This window comes from Cervus canadensis, chromosome 16 (genome assembly GCF_019320065.1).
Source record: "Cervus canadensis isolate Bull #8, Minnesota chromosome 16, ASM1932006v1, whole genome shotgun sequence".
Taxonomy (NCBI): Eukaryota; Metazoa; Chordata; class Mammalia; order Artiodactyla; family Cervidae; genus Cervus; species Cervus canadensis.
In genome coordinates this window covers 9,765,056-9,788,015 of record NC_057401.1, presented here as the reverse complement: position 1 = coordinate 9,788,015, position 22,960 = coordinate 9,765,056, and the positions used below count along the sequence as shown (strand labels likewise).

General features: G+C 43.5%; 1 protein-coding gene across 3 annotated transcripts; it reads left to right on the top strand.

Annotated features, from left to right (window-relative positions):
• The first annotated feature begins 12 nt into the window (after positions 1–12).
• MARVELD2 (MARVEL domain containing 2) lies at positions 13–22,520 on the top strand. Of its 3 annotated transcripts, none has more exons than XM_043489048.1 (7): positions 13–143; positions 4,577–5,740; positions 6,897–6,932; positions 13,086–13,234; positions 16,717–16,888; positions 19,867–19,917; positions 20,519–22,520. In XM_043489048.1, the coding sequence occupies exons 2-7, from the start codon at positions 4,592–4,594 to the stop codon at positions 20,639–20,641; spliced, it is 1,680 nt and encodes a 559-aa protein (XP_043344983.1). In that variant the 5' UTR covers positions 13–143; positions 4,577–4,591; the 3' UTR covers positions 20,642–22,520. The 3 variants fall into 3 exon arrangements, with proteins under 3 accessions (XP_043344983.1, XP_043344984.1, XP_043344982.1); XM_043489049.1 differs by lacking the exon at positions 13–143 and adding an exon at positions 202–302; XM_043489047.1 differs by lacking the exon at positions 13–143 and adding an exon at positions 1,223–3,071.
• Positions 22,521–22,960: the final 440 nt, after the last annotated feature.

Below are 22,960 nucleotides of genomic sequence, written 5' to 3'. Positions count from 1 at the left end.
GAAACCGACCCGCCCAGGCCCCAGGCGGGAGTCCGGGCCTGACAAAGCCGGGCGGGGCGAAGCTCGGCCCGGCCCCGCCCCAGGAGCCGACCTGGGTTTCAGAGCCGCGGGCGGCGAGGGCGCTTTGGCAGGTGGCCGCTCAGGTGAGCTGGGCCCGAGGGGTGGGGCCCACGTGACCGGGACGCGGGCGGGGAGGGGCCGGCGGACCCCAGGCAGGTGCGCGGTGGGGGGCGAGCGTCCTGGGCGCGCGCGCTGGCTGCGCGGCCCGCCACTACCTTCGGCCGAGGCCGGCCGCCGGCGCGGTAAGGGGTGCGGGCCCCGGGGAGAGCTGGGGCCTGGGAAGCGGGAGGGCCCCTCGGCCTGCCAGGTTTCCTGCGGCGGACACAGGTGCCGGGCGAGACGCGCCCCACCCCCGGCCGGGAAGCCGCGGTGCTTCCGGGCGCTGGGCTATCCCGACCTGGGCCGGTCCGGCCCAACTTAGTTCCGGCCGCTTTGGGGCGGAATCTTGACCGAGAGTGCACTCTCACTCTGGAGCGGAGACGCGTACCTGGGGGTGCGGAGCTGGAGACCGACCGAGATAGGTGGGGCGGGGGGCGGAGCGACGAGCCGCGGCCTGGGCAGAGACCCCGACGGGGATGCTTGCTGTTCCCGGGCACCCGCTCGAGGCTCCGGTTCAAAGCGCAGTTCCCTTTCCACTGGAAACCAGTAGTGTGTAAAATCTGCCCGTGTCTGGGGCCCAGCGTAACTTTAAAAGCCAGCTAAGTGGTGATTCTGTGGTGTAAAGGTGACCAACTGAATTCCTGTAACACTTTACTGGGGAGGACCGTTTCTTCTAATCACCGCTACGGTGTGTGCAGACCGAGAGAAATCAGGGCCCGAATGAAGTCGGGGCCCGGGGGCTTGAACAAAACAAAAACTCTTTCTGCCTCAGCGTGCTGATTCTAACTGGACGCTCTGTGAGACCCTGAAAGATGCTAGGGGTATCCAGATGTTGAAATGTAAAAATACAACTGACTGGACCTTTCTAAAGTCACATAATTTGCTATTACACATTTCTTCAAATTTGGAATTTTTACTTTTTAAGGTGGTCTAAGGCTTCCCTTGTAGCTCAGTCAGTAAAGAATATGCCTGCAATGCAGGAAACCCAGGATTCCTGGGTCGGGAAGATCCCCTGGAGAAGGAAATGGCAGCCCACTCCAGTATTCTTGCCTGGAAACTCCCAGGAACAGAGGAGCCTGGTAGGCTACAGTTCATGGGTTCACAGGAGCCGGACACGACTTAGCGACTAAACCAAACCACCACCAAGGTGATCTAATTCAAATAAGCTACTTTTCACAAGTCTTTCTGTCGTTCAATCGCTAAGTCGCATCGCACTCTGCAACCCCATGTATGTAGCCCGGACTGTCCTTAACTCTCTCCCTTAGTTTGCTGAAACTCATGTCCATTGAGTCGGGGATGCCGTCAGAAGTGAGCATAAATTAGATCCATTATAGTGAAGTACATTTTTGCCAAACTGGTATCCCTTAAATGCCTGTATATCAAAGATATTGAAGGATATGTAAAGCTTGTTAAAGTTATTTGGGGTGCTTTTGCCTCTACTTTTTTTAGGAAACTGTATCTCAAGAATTATACTAGTACTATGCATCCTTAGAATTTAAGTACTTTTAGACTACAGATAAAGAGATAAAAGACCAAAAAATACTGCTAATTGCTGTCATTTATGTAAACTGTTTTCTATACTAAATTTTTTCTCCGACTTTTCATTGGGCACCATGTTGAGACTCACAGTTAATTCTTTAAAATTGGAGTGTCCCATTCAGGCATTTTCTAAACGCCAGAATTTAGACCTCTCCAGCTCCACTCAATACCCAGGTGATTGTATTTAGTCTGTGGTAGTATATACACTTCTGTGGGCAGCCTACCTACTTGTTAGCTTTGCCTGAGCTTTTAACAGGTATCTTAGACTCTCTTTAGGTTGCTCCTCCAAGGACTAAGCTGGAGCCGTGTAGAAATGTTGTAGATAAAATGATCTGATGTCTGGGATTTGCTTTAATCTATTGACAAAAGGGTTAGACAAAAGGAATAAGGGGAAAGGTATAGATGAAACAGTATTGATAAGTTGATAATTATTGAAGGTTGCTAATTTGGCACATAAGGGCTCCCAATACTATTCTTTCCACTTTTTATTATGTTTGGAAATTTCTTTATTAAAAATTTTAATTACCTGTACAGACAGTTTGACCTCTTCTTGCTATCTTTGTTGCTACCACCATGGCCCATTGGAGTACAGTTACCCTTGAACAACACAGCTTTGAACTCTGAGGGTCCATTGAGATACTTTTTTTTTTTTTTTCAATAAATATATATACAGTACTGAGTGGTTTGCAGTTGGTTGAATCCATGGATTTGGAATCACAACTACACCTTACCAACTCCTGTGTTGGTCAAGGATCAACTGTATTTCAGTGACCTCCTAGCCAGTCTCCCTGTTTTCACTCTTTTCTCCTGGAATGTACTATTAACACAGCATCCAGAGTGATCCTGTTTAAAAAAATAATAACATCATGTCAGACCTCCACTGAAAATTTTCCAATGGCTTCTCATCTCACTCCCAATAGAAATCTAAATCCTTTCTAATGATTTTTAAGTCCTAAGGATTCAGACGGCCTCAATTCTACTACACACCCTCTCATGCTGCTGCCGCCTCCATGCCTCAACAATGCTAGGCACTCCCACTTTAAGGCTTTTACGCTAGCTGTTCCAGCTGCCCAGAACACTTCCCTGATACCTGCCTGGCGTCTTCTCTCCTCTCCTTCGTTTCTATATTCAGGGGTCTTGTTCTCTCTGAAGAATTGCCTGGCCACTCTGTTTAAAATTATAGCATCCTATCCGCACTGCACTTCTTACCCTCTTTCCTAACTTTGTTCGTTGGCATCTATTTCACTTGCCTTATCTATCGTCTGTCATCCCTGCTCCCCACCCCCAGAATTTAAGCTGCATGAAGGCAAGGATTTCCATCAACTTTTTTCACTGATACATCTTCAGCAAACCTGGTGCATGACCAGTACTTGGTAAATAATTGAGTGATAGATCTCTGTTTGACAAAGTAAAAACAAAGCCTTAGGAATTTCTAAATTGTTCAACATTGTAAAGGTGGGATTACCAGCTTTAATTTTGAGACCTTTACAGTGCCAAGTACAATACCATGTGCCCAATGAGTCTTCAATAAATACTCATGAGCAGTTTGAGGGAGAGGAACGTTGTACCTTAAACGTAGTAGTTATAATAGCAAATAGTTTCCTTTTTGCATATGTGTCCAGGTCATTGATTTCTTGAAGGAAATCATCAGGTGTGATAAAAAGTATATTTTCTATTTTTCAGATGTGTTTAATACTCCCTAAAATAGCTTTTTGGGCTTCCCTTGTGGCTCAGCTGGTAAATAATCCGCCTGCAATGCGGGAGACCTGGGTTTGATCCCTGGATTGGGAAGATGCCCTGGAGAAGGGAAAGGCTACCTACTCCAGTTTCTGGCCTGGAGAATTGCATGGACTGTATAGTCCATGGGGTCACAAAGAGTTAGACACCACCTTCTAAAAAGATTTTTTATTTATTTATGGCTACATTGGATCTTTGTTGCTACACACATGCTTTCTCTAGTTGCAGTAAACAGGGGCTACTCTCTAGTTAATGGTATGTGACTTCTTGTTGCAGAGCACAGGTTCTAGGTGCTTGGGCTCAGTAGTTCCGGCTCGCAGGGTTAAAGCGTTGGGCTCAGTAGTTGTGGTCACAGGCTTAGTAGCCCCGAGGCAGATGGAATCTTCACAGACCAGGGATTGAACGCATGTCCCCTGCACTGGCATGCAAATTCTTAATCATTGGACCATCAGGCAAGTCTTCTGAGATACTTTATGAGTCTTTCCATGGCTGCAGCAAATCACCTTTAAATAATTGCTCTGCAAAGAGTGATGTCCATGGCCATTGCTGTGGCTCTAAGAAGTCAATTTTCTAGTATCAAGCGTTATCCCATTAGAGTGGAAGAAGCGACTCCGAAAACATGACTTGCCAAGTTAGGAAGGAAAGGGGCTCTCCACTCCGTGTGTTTACCAGACTGCTTCTCGTGGGCTGTTCCAAAACAGACTTGAGCTAATGAAAGTGAAGAGTATTTGCTGACCCATCAAATTTTGGTATGCTCAAACTCTTAAATATGTTTATTTAGATATTTGAGGAATGGACTCTACTTGGAATGTGTTAGCACCCTGCATTAAAATTTAGTCTTATTTTTGTTTTTTTACATTTTGTTGTTTATAGGGCTCGTAGGTAAATTTGACTTATAAATGTTGTAATCCAGAACTAAGGTTTAAGATTTTAATTGCCCTTAAAATCTCATAGAATGATTCTGTATCCCTGGCTAACGTAATAGTTACACATAGTTGCATTGTCATTTTCTATATCATAATGATTAGATATGATCATATTGGTTTCCTGGATATGATCATTTGCTACTAAGTGAATAAAACCAACATCATTGAAGGGATACATAACTAAGCATAAGTGATAACTTTAATCCTGACCCCAGGTGTGAACATCGCAAATGTCGTCCAGTGATAGAAGATCCAGGAATCGGAACAGACACTATGATGAGGTCCCAAGGGACTCAGACTATCCAGATGGCACTGTGAGAAACTTCCAGACTCTTCGAGACAGTGAGCTGGCCGTGAGCGCTGATCCACTGCCACCACCCCCTCTCCCATTACAGCCGCCCTTCGGCCCAGAATTCTACTCAAGTGACACAGAGGAACCGGCCATAGCGCCGGATCTCAAGCCTGTAAGACGCTTTGTCCCTGAGTCCTGGAAGAACTTCTTCAGAGGGAAGAAAAAGGACCCGGAGTGGGATAAGCCGGTGTCGGACATCAGATACATCTCCGATGGAGTGGAGTGTTCACCTCCAGCCTCGCCCACAAGATCAAACCATCGTTCACCCCCCAACTCCTGCAAAGATCCTCACGGTGGGTCCGAAGGCAGCTGGCGTTCCCAGAAAGAGACTGAGGCCGTGTTTCCTCATGATCCCTATGGATCCCTAGGCCAACACACACACACAGCTCGAACCTACAGCGAGAAGGTAGAGGAGTATCACCTTCGGTATTCCTACATGAAGTCGTGGGCAGGCCTGCTGCGGATCCTGGGGGTGGCCGAGCTGCTGCTGGGGGCCGGCGTTTTCGCCTGTGTCACGGCGTACATTCACAAGGACAGCGAGTGGTATAACATGTTTGGATACTCACAGCCCTACGGCATAGGAGGCGTGGGTGGCCTGGGCAGTACCTACGGGGGCTATTACTACAGTGGCCCCAAAACCGCTTTTGTCCTTGTGGTTGCTGGCTTGGCCTGGGTGACCACCATCATCATCCTGGTGCTTGGCATGTCCATGTATTATCGGACCATTCTTTTGGACTCAAATTGGTGGCCTCTCACTGAATTTGGAATCAATGTCTCCTTGTTTATTTTGTACATGGCCGCAGCCATAGTCTATGTGAACGATACCAACCGAGGGGGACTCTGCTACTATCCGCTATTTAACACGCCAGTGAACGCAGGATTCTGCCGGGTGGAAGGAGGACAGATAGCAGCCATGATCTTCCTCTTTGTCACCATGATTGTCTATCTCATTGGTGCTTTGGTTTGCCTAAAGTTGTGGAGGCACGAGGCGGCTCGGAGACACAGGGAATACACGGAGCAACAGGAGGTAAGGGATTTCACCATCTTTGTTCTTTCTGCTATTAACTCCCTCCTTAAATACCTATAGTTCTCAAAACAAAGCTGTCATTGTTGTTTTTAATGGTCTGAAGTTCCAAAGGCCTCACTCAGTAACTGACATGCTCTGACCAGATAACCCACTCTGGCATGTCACTGTTGTGTGACGTTGCAAGCAGACCCCAGATGTGTAATGTAATACATAGTTCATTGATTGCACTATTGTCTGTCCAATACGTAAGAGAGACACAGTTTCTGAATTTCTATAAAGAAGAATAATAACATATTCAGTAAAGTAAATGTCCCATCATTAAGTTTAAGAACAATCTTGATTCCTTAGTATGGTAAGACTTAATGAAAAGCATAATTGTTCAGTTGCAAGAGGAAAGTGCTCGTTTAAATCTGTAATGAAATCTGAAACCCACTTTTCTTGGAGTTTACAAATTTATCTCAGTATTGTAAGCATATTTTTAAGTTTTACATCTGTGTATGCAAAGTATAGAATTTTAAATTCTAATCAGTGTGAAATCAGATAGTGAAACACATCCTTATAATTTTATGTAATTTAATAATGAGTTCTTAATCACTTAAATTCTTAATCACTTAATCACTTCAAATTCTACATTATTATGGCTGTTATTCATATAATTCTTTTATTTCTTTTCCTTTTCTTAACAGAAGCTTGTTTTTATAAGACTTTGCGTAAGGGCTGATTAAACTTGAATCACTTCTGATGCCTGTTTGTGTTTCTGTAACTTCCTAAATGTTAAGACATACTGGCGTGTAGCTTTTTTTTTTTAATTATAAAATTAATAATGTAACCACCCCAAACTCTCTAATTGTGTGAAGTAGTGGGAATCAAGAATAAATAAAATCTCTAGGTAGTTTAAGGCAACTCCATAGTCATCGCCACCATCTCCTTATTGCCAGCTCTGCTTTCTAATCCTGATTGACAGGGAGTCACAGTTATTCCTCCTCCTCTGGTTCTCCACTGGTCCATCAAAACGTGGCCAAAAGAGTCGGGACTCCATCTGTAGAGAATCAGTATCTATGAAATTGAAATTGGGCTATAAATGCGAAGGGACAAAACTATTTGTTCAGCAGCTTCACATACCTCTTAACAGTCATTTTAACTCTTTCTGTTCCAGATAAGTGAGCCATCATTGCCATCGAAAAGGAAAATGGTAAGAACAAAGTCCACACCATATTTTATCTCTAGATTTGTCAGTTTTCTCTCGTCTATTTGTAGATCATCTGCCTGTAAAAGTGTATCTATTGCATTAAGTTCGTAATAGGACTTTTTAGCTTTTTCCTAATATTAAGAGGGCTAAATCAGACAAGGCTATTTGTAGTATCTTTTAATTTTGTTAGATGAAAGCTTCTGCAAGTGAACATAGTTGGTTCTTATTATATATTTAATTTTTTTTTTTTAATGAAGGCGATTCTCCCCAATTTTCTTCAGTGTCTTCAGCTCTTCCCCATTCTTGCCTATACTTGTCATGTTGCTTTCAGATGCCAAATTTTGTCATGTTGGGAAAGAAATCCCTATACCACAATTTACTAACTGTGACGGTAGACAAGATACTTACCTTCCCAGGCCTCAGTTTCTTCATCTGTAAAATTGAGATAATAATAATTTCTACCTCACAAGTTTGCTTGAGGGGATTAACTGAGATGCTGTTATTATAATTATTTGTATATATAGAATAATTTAATATATTTTAATCATAATTTTACCTCATTGAAAAGTTCTTTTTTCAAGATATTGGGCATTATCTCTTTTCCTTTTTTTGGGGGGTGGGGGCCACATGGGATGCAGGATTGTAGTTCCTGGACCAGAAATTGAACTCGTGCCCCCTATAGTGGAAGCTTGGAGTCTTAATCATTGGACCACTAGGAAAGTCCCTAGGCATTATTTCTAAGCAAGAAGTTAAGAATCCAACCTTCAGATTTGTTTGCTTCTTTAAAAGGGAAGTATATTCCCTTGATTCAAAGTTCGAAAGGATCTCTCCCATTCCTGTATGGTGGCCTCCCAGTTCTCCCGTGAAGGCAGCCAGTGTTACCAGTATCCTGTGTCTCCTTTCAGAAATGTGTTAGATGGACAGGCATCGATTTGCCCAACTCCTTCTTTTACACAAACGGTGGCATACCATGCCTACTGTTATATCCCTTATTTTTTCACTTTAACAATGTATTTCTAAGATTTTTCCTTATTAGTACATAGAAAACTTCTGCATTCTTGGTTTATAACTACGGAGTATTGCATTTTATGGCTAGACTGTAATTCATTTAGTCATATAGTAACATGTAAGTTGTTTCCAACCTCTCACTATTAAAAATAGTGCTACAGTGAATAACCTTATACACACGACTACATACATATACATACTTCCTTTCATATATGTACAAGTACACCGAAATTCTGAGAAGTGAGTTTCTGGATCAAAAGGCATGTGCATTTTTGTTTTGACTGCCAGATTACCCCACAGAAGATCTACCAATTTCTATCCCCAGCAGCACCACAGGCTTCCTCACACCCTCACCACACACGGTGACCACACAGTGTTAGGAGATTTGTTAACATCTGTCAACCTGGTAGGTGGGAAACGTCACTAATGTGGTTGTAATTTGCATTTCTCTTATCAGGAGTGAGGTTGAGCCTTTTTCATGTTATGTTTGCATTTTCTTTTTTTTTTTTTTTTTTGATTGTATAATTCATATTGAATAAAATTCCTCTTTTTGAGATGTGCTGTTTGATGAATTAGACAAAGTATACAGTTATATATCCACCATTATAATCAAGACAAGACATTTTATCACCTCTTTGTGCCCATTGTTAACCGTGTCTCGCTACCTCCAACCTCGGCAAGTATTGAGCTCTTCTTCAATTAGTTTTGCCTTTTCCAGAATATTATAAAAGTGAAAGCCTATAGAATGTGGCCTTTGGTGTCAACTTTCTTTTATTTAGCATAATACATTTAAAATGCATATAAATTGTTGAAAGTATTAATAGTTCAAATTTTCATCATGGAGTGAATATTTTATTGAATAGTCACAGTTTTTCCAGTTACCAGGGTATAGACATTTTGTGGTGATTATTAATAAAGCTGCTTGACTCTTTGTGACCCTATGGACTGCTGTAGCCCTCCAGGCTTGTTTATTCATGAAATTCTCCAGGCAAGAATACTGGAGTGGGCAGCCATTCCCTTCTCCAGTGCATTTTCTTACCTATTAACTGTCTGCTCATATCTTGTCCAGTTGTTTTTTATCGGGTTGCTAATTTCTTTAAGTTCTTTTTCGTTAAGTGCATTCATTTTGAAAATACCTTTGATGAGGTTCTTTTTCACTTTGTTCTCAATTATGTTATAACATACAAATATTAATACTATTTAAAGACATTTTGTTCACGCTGAATTAAGGACTTTATTAAGTGGATGAGCAACAGCCTGTCTCAGCAATCGTGATTAAAACATTGGTGTCATCATTAATTCATTCATTGAACAAACACGTGACAGGTTGTGGGCCAGTGATATGGGTACAACAAGGGACATTATCTCCATTTCCCAGGGGCTTACAAATCTAGTTAAAAACACAGACAAAAGATTAATAGGGTGAGTGTGTGTGAGTGTGAGAGCAAGCAAGAAGTACAAAACTAAACAACTCACAGATTTGTGTTCCTGTGTCACCTCCTCGGGAAATCAGTTTATGAATGATAATGTCTCAAATTCAACATTATTCATTGATCAAGGCAACTTTGAGGATCTGTAGTTAGCCATGGTTTTTAAAGGGTCAGTTGCATTAAATTATTGACATGTATATGAAGTCATCTGAATTACAACTGAGCCTTGCTGTGGTTTTCTTGGATATCCATAAATCTTTAGAAATCAAGGGATATCTGACCAGTCCTGACTGACCACGCATGGGGATAAGTGAGACTGGTATTAATACTAATGGCTGATCCATAGAATACTGAAGAGTTTCTCTCTCACAGGACAGTGTGGACCTAACGTTACAAACCTCTAGTTTAAACACTGTTCATAGAATCAGAGCAAGACTGCTTTGTGTGTGTGTGTGTGTGTGTGTGTGTGTGTGTGGTATTTTGATTGTTTTTTAGTTGTACTTTGTTTTAACTTCCTGATTCCCTTGTGTTTTAGTTCATTTTAAATGTTCATTTATTTATTCAACATTAATTGCGTCAGGATGTACATTTCAGTTAGACCTGTGACTAACTCAGTGACTGACAATCAGAGTAAGCTAAATGGATCATCAGTTTTCTACAGAAAGAAGTTCTAAGTCTTTAAGTGTTGAGCAGATTTCTAAACTAGAAAAGTCAAAATCTAACCTGGAGAAGTTCCCTGGTGGTCCAGTGGCTGAGACTCCGCATTCCCAATGCAGGGGGTCTGGGTTCAATCCCTGCTCAGGGAACTAGATCCCACATGCTGCAACTAAGATCTGATATGGCCAAATAAATAAATAAATACTTTTAAAAAATCTAGTCTGGGCATAAAAAGTAATAGTGTGGCTTTGGGATTGGGATCTGTGCATAACATCAAATACACTTATAGGGAGGGACAGTCAGAAATTGAACAAAAGCACCCTGAAACATGTCTGACTCTCCCCATTTCTAACTTGACAATGTATTCATCCAGCCCATGTTTTATTTGAAAAACTTAGTAATTATATCCATGACATTATTTACCCCATGGCTTAATTGCTTCCTCTTGCCTCACAGCAAAGCTTTTCTGTGACAAGACTAGTTTTTGCTAGATGCAGAGAAAGATCGTGAAATCTGGGGCCATGTGTTTGTAATCTGGAGTACTGTTTGAGAGTGGTGTATCCCAGGGCTGGAGTCCAACTAACTTCCTTCCTGTGAAAGCCTGAAGAGGTTCTCATTTTTGTGTCGTGTCTAGTTCTAGATTTTTTTCCCCAGGAGATTTTCTGAACTGATGATCAGTGTGGTTCACCCAAAAAGAGTGAAAGAGAATGTTAAGAGCATAAAAACAGGGGGAAAAAACATAAAGCAGATGAGATAGTCTGTGTGGAAATATTCTGAGTTCTTAGAACTCCATTTTATATGAAAAGGTGACTCTTGGAATTAGGGACGGGCAAGTAAGGAAAATGAATAGCTTCAGCTTAAAAAAACTTGGTGACTGCACCCATGAAATTAAAAGACACTTGCTCCTTGGAAGAAAAGCTACGACCAACCTAAATAGCATATTTAAAAGCAGAGATGTTACTTTTCCAACAAAGGTCTGTCTAGTCAAAGCTATGGTTTTTCCAGGAGTCATGTATGGATATGAGAGTTGGACTATAAAGGAAGCTAAGCACCAAAGAATTGATGTTTTTGAACTGTGGTGTTGGAGAAGATTCTTGAGAGTCCGTTGGGCTGCAAGGAGATCCAACCAGTCAGTCCTAAAGGAAATCAGTCCTGAATGTTCATTGGAAGGACTGATGCTGAAACTGAAACTCCAATACTTTGGCCACCTGATGCAAAGAACCAATTCATTAGAAAAGGCCCTGATGCTGGGAAAGATTGAGGGCAGGAGGAGAAGGGGATGACAGAGGATGAGATGGTTGGATGGTATCACTGACTCGATGGGCATGAGTTTGAGCAAGCTCCAGGAGTTGGTGATGGACAGGGAAGCCTGGCGTGCTGCAGTCCATGGGGTCGCAAAGAGTTGGACACGACTGAGCGACTGAACTGACTGACTGAGGGGGGACCCTCACATGGACTCTCCTGTCCAACATGACTGCCTGGGTAGAATTCGTGATTTTGACCGTGCAATCTGAGCCTGCCCCAGGGCTGCTGACTAAGTGGGTCAGTGTGCTCCCTGGACGCTTCTCAGGCAGCTCTCGGGGAAAACAGGTTGTTAAATATTTAGAAGCTAAAAAGGGATGCCATGAAATGGAAATTCACTTATTTAAGCCAAAAAATTTCCCCTGATTTTAATACCATGTTGGATTTTCAAGATTAAGCATTAAAGAATTCAATAGGATGAAGAAGTGGCCTTCTGACCAGCGAGGAACAAAGCGGAATAGATGCTAACCTCAGAATATGTTTCCTGAAATAGTCTTGTTTGATCTCGTTTCTTCTGGGTTTTCTGCTCTCCACTCGTGTTCCTGCTGTTTGGGGCCAGTGGTTGAGCATCGTTTCTGCAGAGGAGCCCTTTTTCCCCTTCTGCCCAGCCTGGGTGCAGGCTTCCCATCTCGGTAGCCCTCCCCCAGGAAGAGTCAGCAGCCTCCACGTCTAATCTGGGCTTATCCATGGGCTGCACTATTTGGTGAGTTAACAGTTGGAGGTTTTTCACGTGAGCTAATGTTAAATGAGACCTCAAAGGCAGCCTCTGAGAGAGAAATCAGGAAACAAAGGATTTTCAAAGCTGCCTGACCAGGTAAAGAGCAAGGTTTTAAATTCCCATTTCATATTTTGTTTTCAGTGGGCTAGGGTCCCTCCCCAGCCACTCTCAGTTCATGGAGTTTTATTCAGCAAGCACAGACCAAAGACCCAAGGGAGGCGTGGAGGGAGCTTGCTTCTGTGTCATGGAAAGCAGTGTGCCTTTGCCCGCCTCCGCCCATCACAGCCTCATTTCTAGTGTGCTCCTTGGGCTTCCCTGGGGGCTCAGTGATTAAAGAATACGCCCACAATGTGGGAGAGCTGGGTTCGATCCCTGGATTGGGAAGGTCCCCTGGAGTAGGAAATTGCAGCCAACTCCAGTGTTATTGCCTGGAGAATCCCCATGGGCAGAGGAGCCTGGGGGACTACAGCCCGTGGGGTCGCAAAGAATTGGACACAGCTGAGCAACTAAGCATTGCACAGCAACCAGAGCTTCAGGGAACTTTAGGATTGAGTGTATACATTTAAGTAAACTGATTTCCTCCTGTTATTCATTTAAAGAACCAAAAAGTCAAAAAGTGCTGTTTCTGAGGGTTTTTTCCCCTTGGCTGTGCCATGCAACTCACAGGACCTGGGCTCTCAGCAGTGAGAGCAGTCTTAACTGGAAAGGGCAGGGTTTTCATCATTGCTTGTCACTTCATAGCTGTGAGACCTTGAATTCACTGAATCTCTCTGTACCTTACTCCTTTATTTGTAATGTGGAAACCCCTCTCCTGGAATCCACCAGCCCCTCCAGCTTGCTTGGTATTCTGGGCACTGCCCAGTGGGGCCCCCAAGCACTCTACTCCTTTTTTTTTTCCTTAATGAGACTAGATTTTTTTTTAATTACTATTTATTTATTTTTGACTGTGCTGGCTGTTTATTCTTCTAAGAATAAAGTTGAGATTTTTTTGCTTTGTTTTTTGCTTTTGTTTATAAATAAATCCTCTTTTTCTAACTGTAGTGTGACATGGCCACCAGTTGTGAGAGACAGAGAGACCAAGAAGTTAATTTTAAAGAACTAAGAGCAACAAAAATGAAACCTGAACTTCTGAGTGGACACATTCCCCCGGGCCACATCCCCAAACCGATCGTGATGCCAGACTACGTGGCGTAAGTATCTACTTTTCTTTGAGGTAGAGATAGCGAGGTTCCATTTGGAATTTCATTTTTCTGTTCATCCCCAAGTTAATACTCTGCTTAAAGTCAATTATATTTGAACAGTTGTTTGTTTCCTGAGAGGTAGTATATTGAATTGAAGGTACAGTGTGGTCATTGAGGAATAAGATAATAAGCTGATTTCCTGTTCCTCTTGTTTTAATGAAAAAGTTATCACTTTGATTTTATTTTCTTCCAATTTTGAGATATAAGTGACCTACAACACTGTTTATGTTTAGTGTTTACAGTGTAATGAAATCACGAACTTACATGCATCATAAAATGATTGTCACAGTAGGTTTAGTGAACATCCATCATCTCATATAGATACAAAATTTAAAAAATGGAAAAAATTTTTTCCTCGTGATGAGAACTGCTAGGATTTACTCTTTTAATAATTTTCATATATAACATGCAGCACTGTTAATTGTGTTTATCATGTTGTACATTGCATCTCTAATACTTATTTATCTCATGGCTGAAAGTTCATAGGTTTTGATGACCTTCATCCAATTTTCTCTCCCTAAACTTCCTCCTCCCCTGCCCACGCCTCTGGTAACCACAAATCTGATCTCTTTTTCTGTGAGTTTGCTTTTGAAGCATAATTGACCTACAACAGTATGTTGGTTCCTGGTACACAACATAAGGGTACAATACTTCTATACTTTTCAAAATCATACCCAGGATAAGTCTGTTTTCATCTGTCACCATACAAAGATACTACATAGTTATTGACTATATTCCCTGCACTGGACATGTCATACCTGTGACTCATTTATTTTGCAGCTGAAAGTTTTACCTGTTAGTCTCCTTTACCGATTTCTTTGTTTCCCCCACCTCTCTCCTCTCTGGCAACCACTACTTATAGGTGACTCAGATGGTTTTATGGCTTTTGTCTTTTAACCTTCCTACTAGCTTTATACAGGGCTGGTTTACTACCTTTACTGTATATTTGCCTTTACCAATAAGATTTTTCTTTTTTTAATTTTCAGGTTTCTAGTTGTGGCCTTTTCTACTTAAAGAAGTTCCTTTAACATTTATTATAAAGCTAGTTTAATGATACTAAATCTTATCTTCTGCTTGTCTGTAAAATTTTTTGTTTTGTTTGTTTTTGTCTGTAAAATTTTTGATCTCTCCATCATATCTGAATGAAAGCCTTACCAGGCAGAATATTTCTTGGTTGTAGATGTTTCCCTATCATCAGTTCAGTTCAGTTCAGTTGCTCAGTCGTGTCCGACTCTTTGCCCTATCATTACTTTGAATATATTCTATCACTCCCTCCTGGCCTGTAGAGTTTCTTCTGAAATGTCATGTGATTGCCTTATGCCAGTGATAAATTGTTGCTTTCCCTTTGTTGCCCAGGCTAGGGAAGTTTTTAGCTATTATGTCTCTAAATATTTTCTCTGCCCCTTTCTCTGTTCTCCCTGGACCCCTATAATGTGAATGTTAGTATTCATGATGTTGCCCCAGAGGTCTCCTAAACCATTCTCACATTTTTTTGTTAAATCTTTTTTCTGCTCAAGTGAGTGTTTTCCATTGCTCCGTCTTCCAGTTTGCTGATCTGTTGCTGTGTGTCGTCTTATCTACTGTTGATTCCTTTTTGGTAAAGAGTTTTCATTTCAGTTATTGTATTCTTTAGCTGCGCTTGGTGTCCTTTTCATTTTTTCACTCTTTGTGTAAAACTTCTAACTTCTCACCCTGTCCATCCACTCTTCTCCTGAGGTCTTTGAACATCTTTATGAGGGTAATCAGGTAATTTGCTTATTTCCACTTTACTTGGTTTTCTGGAGTTTTATCTTGTTTCTTTATTTGGAACATAAGTTCCTGTAGCTTAGTTTTGGCTAATTTGCTGGTTTTGTTTCTGTGTATCTGGCTGGTTGGTTTTGTTTCTTGACCGTGAAGTGGTGGCTTTTTGTATAAGATGTCCTGTGTGTCCCGCAGCGCACTCCCTTCCAGTCGCCAGAGCTGCATGCTCTCACGGTGGCCTCTGCAGGCTGCATGGGTCCTGCTGTTACGGCAGGCTGACTGCCGAGGATGGTCTGATAGGCGTGGCTGCCTCCTAGTCCTGTTGCCGGGCCTGGCCTTGTGTGGAGGTTGCTGGCCCCTGGTGGGTGGGGCTGGGTCATAAGGTTGATGCCCGTGAAGTCCTGGGGGGTCCTGGGGCTAGTGTTGGTCCACTGATGGGCAGAGCTGGTTTCCAGGGCTGGTGGTGGCAGCCCTGGGGAGCCCAGATCTAGGGTCAGCCTGCTTGAGTGAGGCCAGTTCCTGACATGGCTGGCTGTGGGGTCCAGGGTGTCTCAAAGCTGGTGTCTGGTCCCAGGGCAGCTGGCTTAGGGGCCCAAAGTGTCTCAGAGCTGAGGTTGGTCTTCTGGTGCTGGTGGGTATGCCAGGGTCTGGCCAGGGGAAAGGTTGGGGAGGGGGAAGGTTAGTCCCGTGACTTCAGCCTGCCGATGGGAAAGCTGGGGCTCAAGGGACCCCAAGGGTAGTGCCAGTCAGCTGGTGGGGTGGCGCCAGGTCCCGGGGTCCTGGAGTTGGTGTGCGCCCGCTAGTAGCTGGGGCCGGGTGCTGGGGCTGGTGCTGGCCCACAGGTAGGCAGAGCTGGGTCCTGGGGTCTCTGGCTGCAGGGTCCAGGGGTCCTAGAGCTGGTATTGGTCTTCTGGTGGACGGGCCCACCTGGCCCCCTAGTGAGTGGTACTGTGACCCCACCTGGCTAGCTGCTGGGCCTGAGGCATCCCAGTACTGGTGCTCACAGGCTGGCGGCAGGGCCTGGTCCCTGTGCCAGTGAGCTAGAGGGAGGGTTACCCTGGCGCTCCACGGCACCAGGGTCTGCGTGGTAGAACGAGCTCCACAGAATAGCTGCTGCAGTGACTGTGGCCTCAGGGTGGGTTCCAGTTGCCTCTTGCCTGTCTGGGAGGCTCTCCAGGATCCACGGTGGGTCTGACCCAGATGTCTTTCAACTTACTGCTTCCGCTCTGGATCCTGGAGTGTGTGAGATTTTGTGTGCATCTTTTAAGGGTAGAGTCTGTTTGCCACAGCCCTCAGAATCTCCCGAAGGTAAGGCTTACTGACCTTCAACACCAAATATTCTGGGGCCTGTGTTCCCAGTACAGAGGAGCCCAGGGTGGGGCTCAGACCCCTCACTCCTTGAGCAGATCTTCTGCAGTTGTAGTTAATCCTCCCATTTGTGGGTTGCCCATCCACGGGCATGGGTCTTGACTTTACTGTATCTCTGCCCTCCTACCCATCTTGTGGTTGCTTCTTTAGTAAGCATCTTTAGTTGTAGAAAATGCCTTCTGCTAGTCTTCTGGTCCTTCTCGTCAATAGTTGCTCCCTAAATAGCTGTGATTCTGCTGTGGCCATGGAAGGAGGTGAGCTTGGGCTCTTCCTACTCCAGCATCTTGGCCACACTTCAACTTTGGGTTATTTTTTTCCCTCAGGAAATACCCTATGATTCAGACAGGTGATGAGCGAGAACGCTATAAAGCTGTGTTCCAGGACCAGTTTGCAGAGTACAAAGAGCTCTCCGCAGAAGTTCAGGCTGTCCTGAGGAAGTTTGACGAGCTGGATGCCGTGATGAGCAGATTGCCGCATCATTCAGAAAACCAGCAGGTGAGGGCCTGCACTGTTGGGGAGGAGCTCCGATGGAGGAAGGACGAGTTCTGACTTTGTCCGAAGTGTAGAGAAGGCATAACCACATGCATCTGCTGCCTGGGGAAGTCACTTGAGATCTTCAGGGTGACAATTCGAAGTATATCCTTTAATGTCTCTTGCTTTCCATTATTAAACAGTATTTTATTTTCCTACTTAAGTAAAATATGAATTTGCCTAAGGTACATACTGAGTCAATTAGGGTGCCAGAGGAGACAGACCGCACACTCAAACCAACATAGTTTGCGGAGGGCTTATTCACAAATGGTGGACGGAGTGTAGAGGAGCCGCCAGGGGCCTTGATTCTCCCGGGGAAGTCACAGCGGAGCAGTTAGCACCCCAGGCCCAGAGAGCGCAGCGGGTAAGGGTGGAGCGTGGGTCTGAGGCTGCGCGTGTGGGCTGCGGGGCTCGTGCCTCAGCCCGATGACCGTGGTTACGGCAGAAAGGAAAGCGAGGGTGGAGACGGCAGTCATAGGAGACCCATACTTGAATGTTTTGTCTTTTTCACATTTTAATATCTGGGAAATTAGGATGCCCTCATAATCAATGGCATTTTTTTCACCCGACATTTCATTGAAATATAATTCACATAACATAAATTTATTGCTTTTAAGTGTTGATTCAGTGATTTCGTTTTTTTGTTTGTTTGTTTTGGATTTTTGTGGGGGTTTTTGGCTATGCCATACAACCTGCAAGATCCCAGTTTTCCTGATCAGGGATTGAACCCATTCCCTCAGCAGTGAAAGCTCAGAGTCCTAACCACTGGACTGTCAGGAAACTCCCTGGTTGGCTTTAATATATTCACAAAGTTGTATAACCATTACCACTCTAATTCCAGAACATATTTATCACCCCTCCAAGAAAAAAATAACCCATACCTCTTAGTATTCATTCCCCATTTCCCCTCTCTCCAACCACTGACTACTACTGATGCTTTCTGTCTGTATGAATTTGCTTATTTTGAAGACTTCAATGCGGTAATATAATGTGTGTGCATGCTCTGGCACTTAGTCGTGTCCAGCTCTTTGCAACCCCATGAACTGTAGCCCACCAGGCTCCTCTGTCCACAGAATTTTTCAGGCAAGTTTGCTGCAGTGGGTTGCGATTTCCTCCTCCAGGGGCTCTTTCCAACCCAGGGATCAAATGCACATCTCCTGCATTAGCAGATCCTTTACCACTGCGGCACCTGGGGATTGGCCTCTAATATCTGGCTTCTTTTGTGTAGCCTCATGTTTTCAAGGTTCATCAGTGTTGGGTCAGAAATCAATACTTCATTATTTTTTGTGGTGGAATAATAATACTCCTTTGTATGAATATACCGCATTTTTTTATCCATTTATCAGACAATGGACAGTGGATTGTTTGCATGTTTTGGCTGTTATAAATAATGCTGCTCTGCAGATTTGTGTGTAAAGGAACGTTTATCCTTTATAAAAAGAGTGTATTAATCTAATCTACCACTTGTGTCACTGAAATTTTTAAAACTCATACAGCCTTTTTTAATAAATGTCAAATGTATGTATATAGAGTATATATCCATATTATATGGGGCTTCCCTGCTGGCGCTAGTGGTAAAGAACCTGCCTGCCAAAGGAGGAGACATAAGAGTCGCAGCTTCAACCCCTGGGTCGGGAAGATCCCCTGGAGGAGGGCATGGCAACCCACTCCAGTGTTCTTGCCTAGAGAATCCCATGGACAGAGGAGCCTGGAGAACTGCAGTCCATAGGTTTGCAAAGAGTTGGACACAACTGTAGCAGCTTAGCACACACATTCATATTTTATATGTAGATATGCATATTCTTCTCCTGTGACCTCTGTTAGTTGGGCATCTTTGTTTTGACCAGACTTTAACACATACATTTAAATGAGTTATAATTATGAGCTCTCCAAGCCAAATGTGTAGAGTAGTGACATTTTCCCAGTCTTGGAGTGATGGAAAGGTGTTGGCTAAGAGACGCCTGTACCGGGAACCAGGAGGAATCCAGCACATAAGGCAGGTCCAGGATCACTTAGTACCACTTGGTGAACAGGCAAGGTCCACAGTTCCAAGAAGGGTGACCAAGTTTAGATGAGGAATGGAGGAGCAGGTCTCAAGCATCTAGATCAGTGCAGGTTGGGAATAGCAGGCTGGTTGACAGACAGATGTCGAGAAACCCGACCGTCTTGTGTGGTCTTGAAGCCCAGGCCCAATGGTCTCGGGTTTGTAGGCTTTGCGTGAGTGAACAGGGCTCAGGCTTGTGGCTCTGCAGTTGGCGGGGTGGGAGGGTCCTGATTACAGCAGGCAGAGAGACTGAGTGCTCCAATGATAATCCCGACAGTAGTCATTTCCTCTGGTTTTTACCACACTTGGCAAGTAAGTAGCCAAACGACAGGGCCGCACTTGGTCTCCCTGTCTCCTCCAGGCTTTATCCAAAGTGGAGATATTAATTGTGTCACAAAAGTGAACTTCTGGGCCACAGGCTGAACTTTGCATGGGCCGGAGTCTGCCAGCCAGGCCTATTCATCTCCCAGCGTGTACTCAGTGCTCAGTACCCAGTGTACTATTGAGACATTCTTTCTTTTTTTCCCTCGCTCTGCTGGATCTTGGTTGTTGCCTGCGGGCTTTCTCTAGTTCCGGCGAGCGGGAGTGGGGGGGGGTGGTGCTTACTCTCTAGTTGCGATGCCCAGGCTTCTCATTTCAGTGTCTTCGCTTGTTGCAGAGCACGGGCTCTAGGGCACCTGGGCTTCAGTAGTTACAGCACTCAGGCCCAGGAGTTGTGGCACACAGGCTTAGCTGCTCTTTGCGGCATGCGGGACCTTCCCAGACCGGGGATCGAACCCATGTCCCCCTGCATTGGTAGGCAGATTCTTAACCACTGGACCACCAGGGAAGTCCTCTTGAGATATGATCTGAGTAACTGCAAGTATTTTCATTCACATATACAATATATTATTTTTAGGAACACGAGAGAATTTCAAGAATCCACCAAGAGTTTAAGAAAAAAAAGAATGTGAGTAAAACCATTTCCTTCTTATGGTGTATCCTTACCAGGTGCAGTGGTGATGACTGACAGACTTCAGGTTGTTGTAGCTAATGTAGTTCTTGTTTTGTGTTTCTTAAGATGCTCCTTGTTAGGAGCCATGGGTGACTGCTGGGCGCCCTTGTTCTCCTCTCTGTCCTGAGAACCTTCTGCTGTGTCCTGCTTTAGGAAGCCAGGGAAATGAGCCCCCGTACAGAGCTCTTCACCCACATTTCATTCACAAAGATTTAAGTTCTTTTACAGGTTTCTGATTCCATCCCTAACTTAATTGCACAAATCAGTAGAGGCTGAGGAGTGCTTTTATTAATCCATGGTTTACCCTTTAATGTATTCTAAACTACTTAAGTTTAGGGCACGTCAGCTCTCTACTTCTGACTCAATTTTGCCGTGAACCAAAAGCTATTCTAAAAAATAAAATCTACTGAAGTACATGTAGAGAACTTCCTATAATTCTGGTTGGGCAGATTTTGAAATCTGCCATGAAAGGCCATTTTCTGGGTAACAATGTGTGTTGCTGTGGTTTTCTCTGAGGAAGCCGGTGGCTGACCTAACAGCTATATTTCTTTTCCAGGACCCTACATTTCTAGAAAAAAAAGAACGCTGTGATTATCTGAAGAATAAACTTTCTCACATAAAGCAAAGGATTCAAGAATATGATAAAGTAATGAATTGGGATGTACAGGATTATTCTTAAAACTTCTTTGAAACCAACTTTTTTATATCATGCTTAATATTTATTTACTATCTTTTTTTATGCTGGTGTCTGTGATAGAGAAGCAAGTGCCTCATGAATAGGCTTCTGGTTCGTTTAGCTGGTGTGTCACATTAAGACAGTTTGTGATTGCATTTCAGGCATTTCAGAACAATTTCAAGGGCTTTTACTGAGAGTGGAAGAAGTTCTCCTTGTGGTGTGATGATCAAGTGAAGTTATCAGTCCTGGTGCTGCTTTTTCCTTTTTTACTTAGGCCGGTTCCCGGGACTTTTTAGGACAAACGTCTCATACTAGCCAAAGATGTCAGTTCCTCTCTTGAAAGGGGTTTGAATCCGAGATCAACATTTTCAAGCCTTATGAACGTATGCGAGTTGCTTAATCTGCCTGTGTCCGTTTCCTCGTCTGTACAATGGGGCAAATTATAGTACCTACCTCACAGGGTTGTTATGAGGATTAAATGAGTTAATGTCTGTAAGCACTGCACTAGAGTTTGTGAAATACAGACCTGTTTGTGGAGTGAATAATCTACCTAGAACAAGTCTCAAAGAAAGGACCTTAATGAGCAAGTCCAGCCAGCTAACCCAAGGCCATGGCCTGTAAATAACTCTTACAAACGTTGCCTTAAATAGATGCTTCCCTGTGGCTCTGTGCCCACTGGGGTCCAATGCAACCTTCTTATCTTTCTTTAATCAACATCACTGTGTACACACCTTCATGTTCCCACAGCCCAGCCATTCCTCTAAACCTCAAATAGAAAGACCGAGCGTTTACTGTTTCTTTTTCTTTCTTTTTTTTTTTTTATTACTGTTTCTTTTTCTGTCCTGTTTAGACATCCATCCTAAGGCCCTGTGATGTTACATCTTACTTAGAATCTCCCTTCGCTTTATTGGAATGCTTCATTATCCCAAGAATTAGCTTGACTTTAAGGCTTTATTCATGAGAAATGTTTTATTTTTGTTAATGTGAACAAGAGACTGCCTTAAAAATGTTTTTTAAAAAATCATTGTTATTGGATCCTATTCAGCACCATCTATCTTGTAGATTATTTCCCAGGTGTAGAAGTACAAGTGAAATTGTTAGTTACTCAGTCGTGTCCGACTCTTTGAGACCCCATGGACCGTAGCCCCCCAGGCTCCTCTGTCCATGGAATTCTCCAGGCAAGAATACTGGAATGGGTTGCCATTTCCTTCTCCTGGTGAGAAGGAAGTAAGGAAGTAGTAGGAAGGAAGTAAGAAGTAGTAAGACATAAAACCAATGCTTTGGAAAAATAAAATTAAGGAGAAGCAAAAATGTTTAGAAAAAAGGAGATCAGGTGGGAGAATGCAGCAAATCAGAAATACAGTGTTGGCTTCATATAGCTGCCATTCAAATAATTAACACTCGAGGAATTTTCTAAGGTGATAAAACCAAAGAAAAACATGTGGAAAAGCAAAGGTTTACAAAGTGTCGGTTCCCAAATAAGTTTTCTAGTTCTTCTTTGTCAGTGAAATCTCGTTCAGTGTATATTGTTAATATTTTCAGTCGTCGGTTCTCAGACAATGCTTAGGGTGCTACGAGTTTTAAGAGGTGATACTGAGGGAAGTGTGAGGCCCCCTTGGAAACCCTCCTCATGAACTAGAACAGCTTTACTTTCTGTTTTATATACTGGGGTCCCATGTTAACATTTCACTTAAGAAAAACACCGATGCTTAAAAAAAATCAGTTAGATTAATACTGAAATGACGTGTCAAGGAAATTTAACTTTGTGAAACTATATTTTACTATAATTGTAAATGTTAATCTTTGAAAACCCATGTTATAATGTTGATTTTTGCAGTTTTTATGTAAATACGTAGGTTTATTAAAATTTCAGTTACCTGTTGTTTTGTGTGTGCCCTTTATTGTTTACTTTGCTAGCATTCCTGAGTTGACTGGGCATGTTCTTGAAAATATTTTCCATTATCAGAAACTAAACTGGAAAGTCATTGAAAGCTTGTAGGTCACAATGCTCAGGTGACCATTTACTCCTCCCCCACTATTTGCAGGAATTCAAAGTCAAGGCCGCTGTTGGTTTCCTCAGGCTGCCTGCTTTAACTAAATACCACAAGCTTAAAACAGCAGAAGTGTGTCTCACGGTTCTGCAGGCTAGAAGTTGCAATCGAGGGGTCAGCATGACTGAGCTCCCCTGAAGCCCGTAGGGGACTCCTTCCCGCTTCTGATGCTTTTGGCTGGCTGGCTTTGACCCTGCTTGACTTGTGTAAATATCCCCTCAACCCTCTGTCCTCACGCGGCCTCCTCCCGGAGCCTGTCTTCACACTGCCG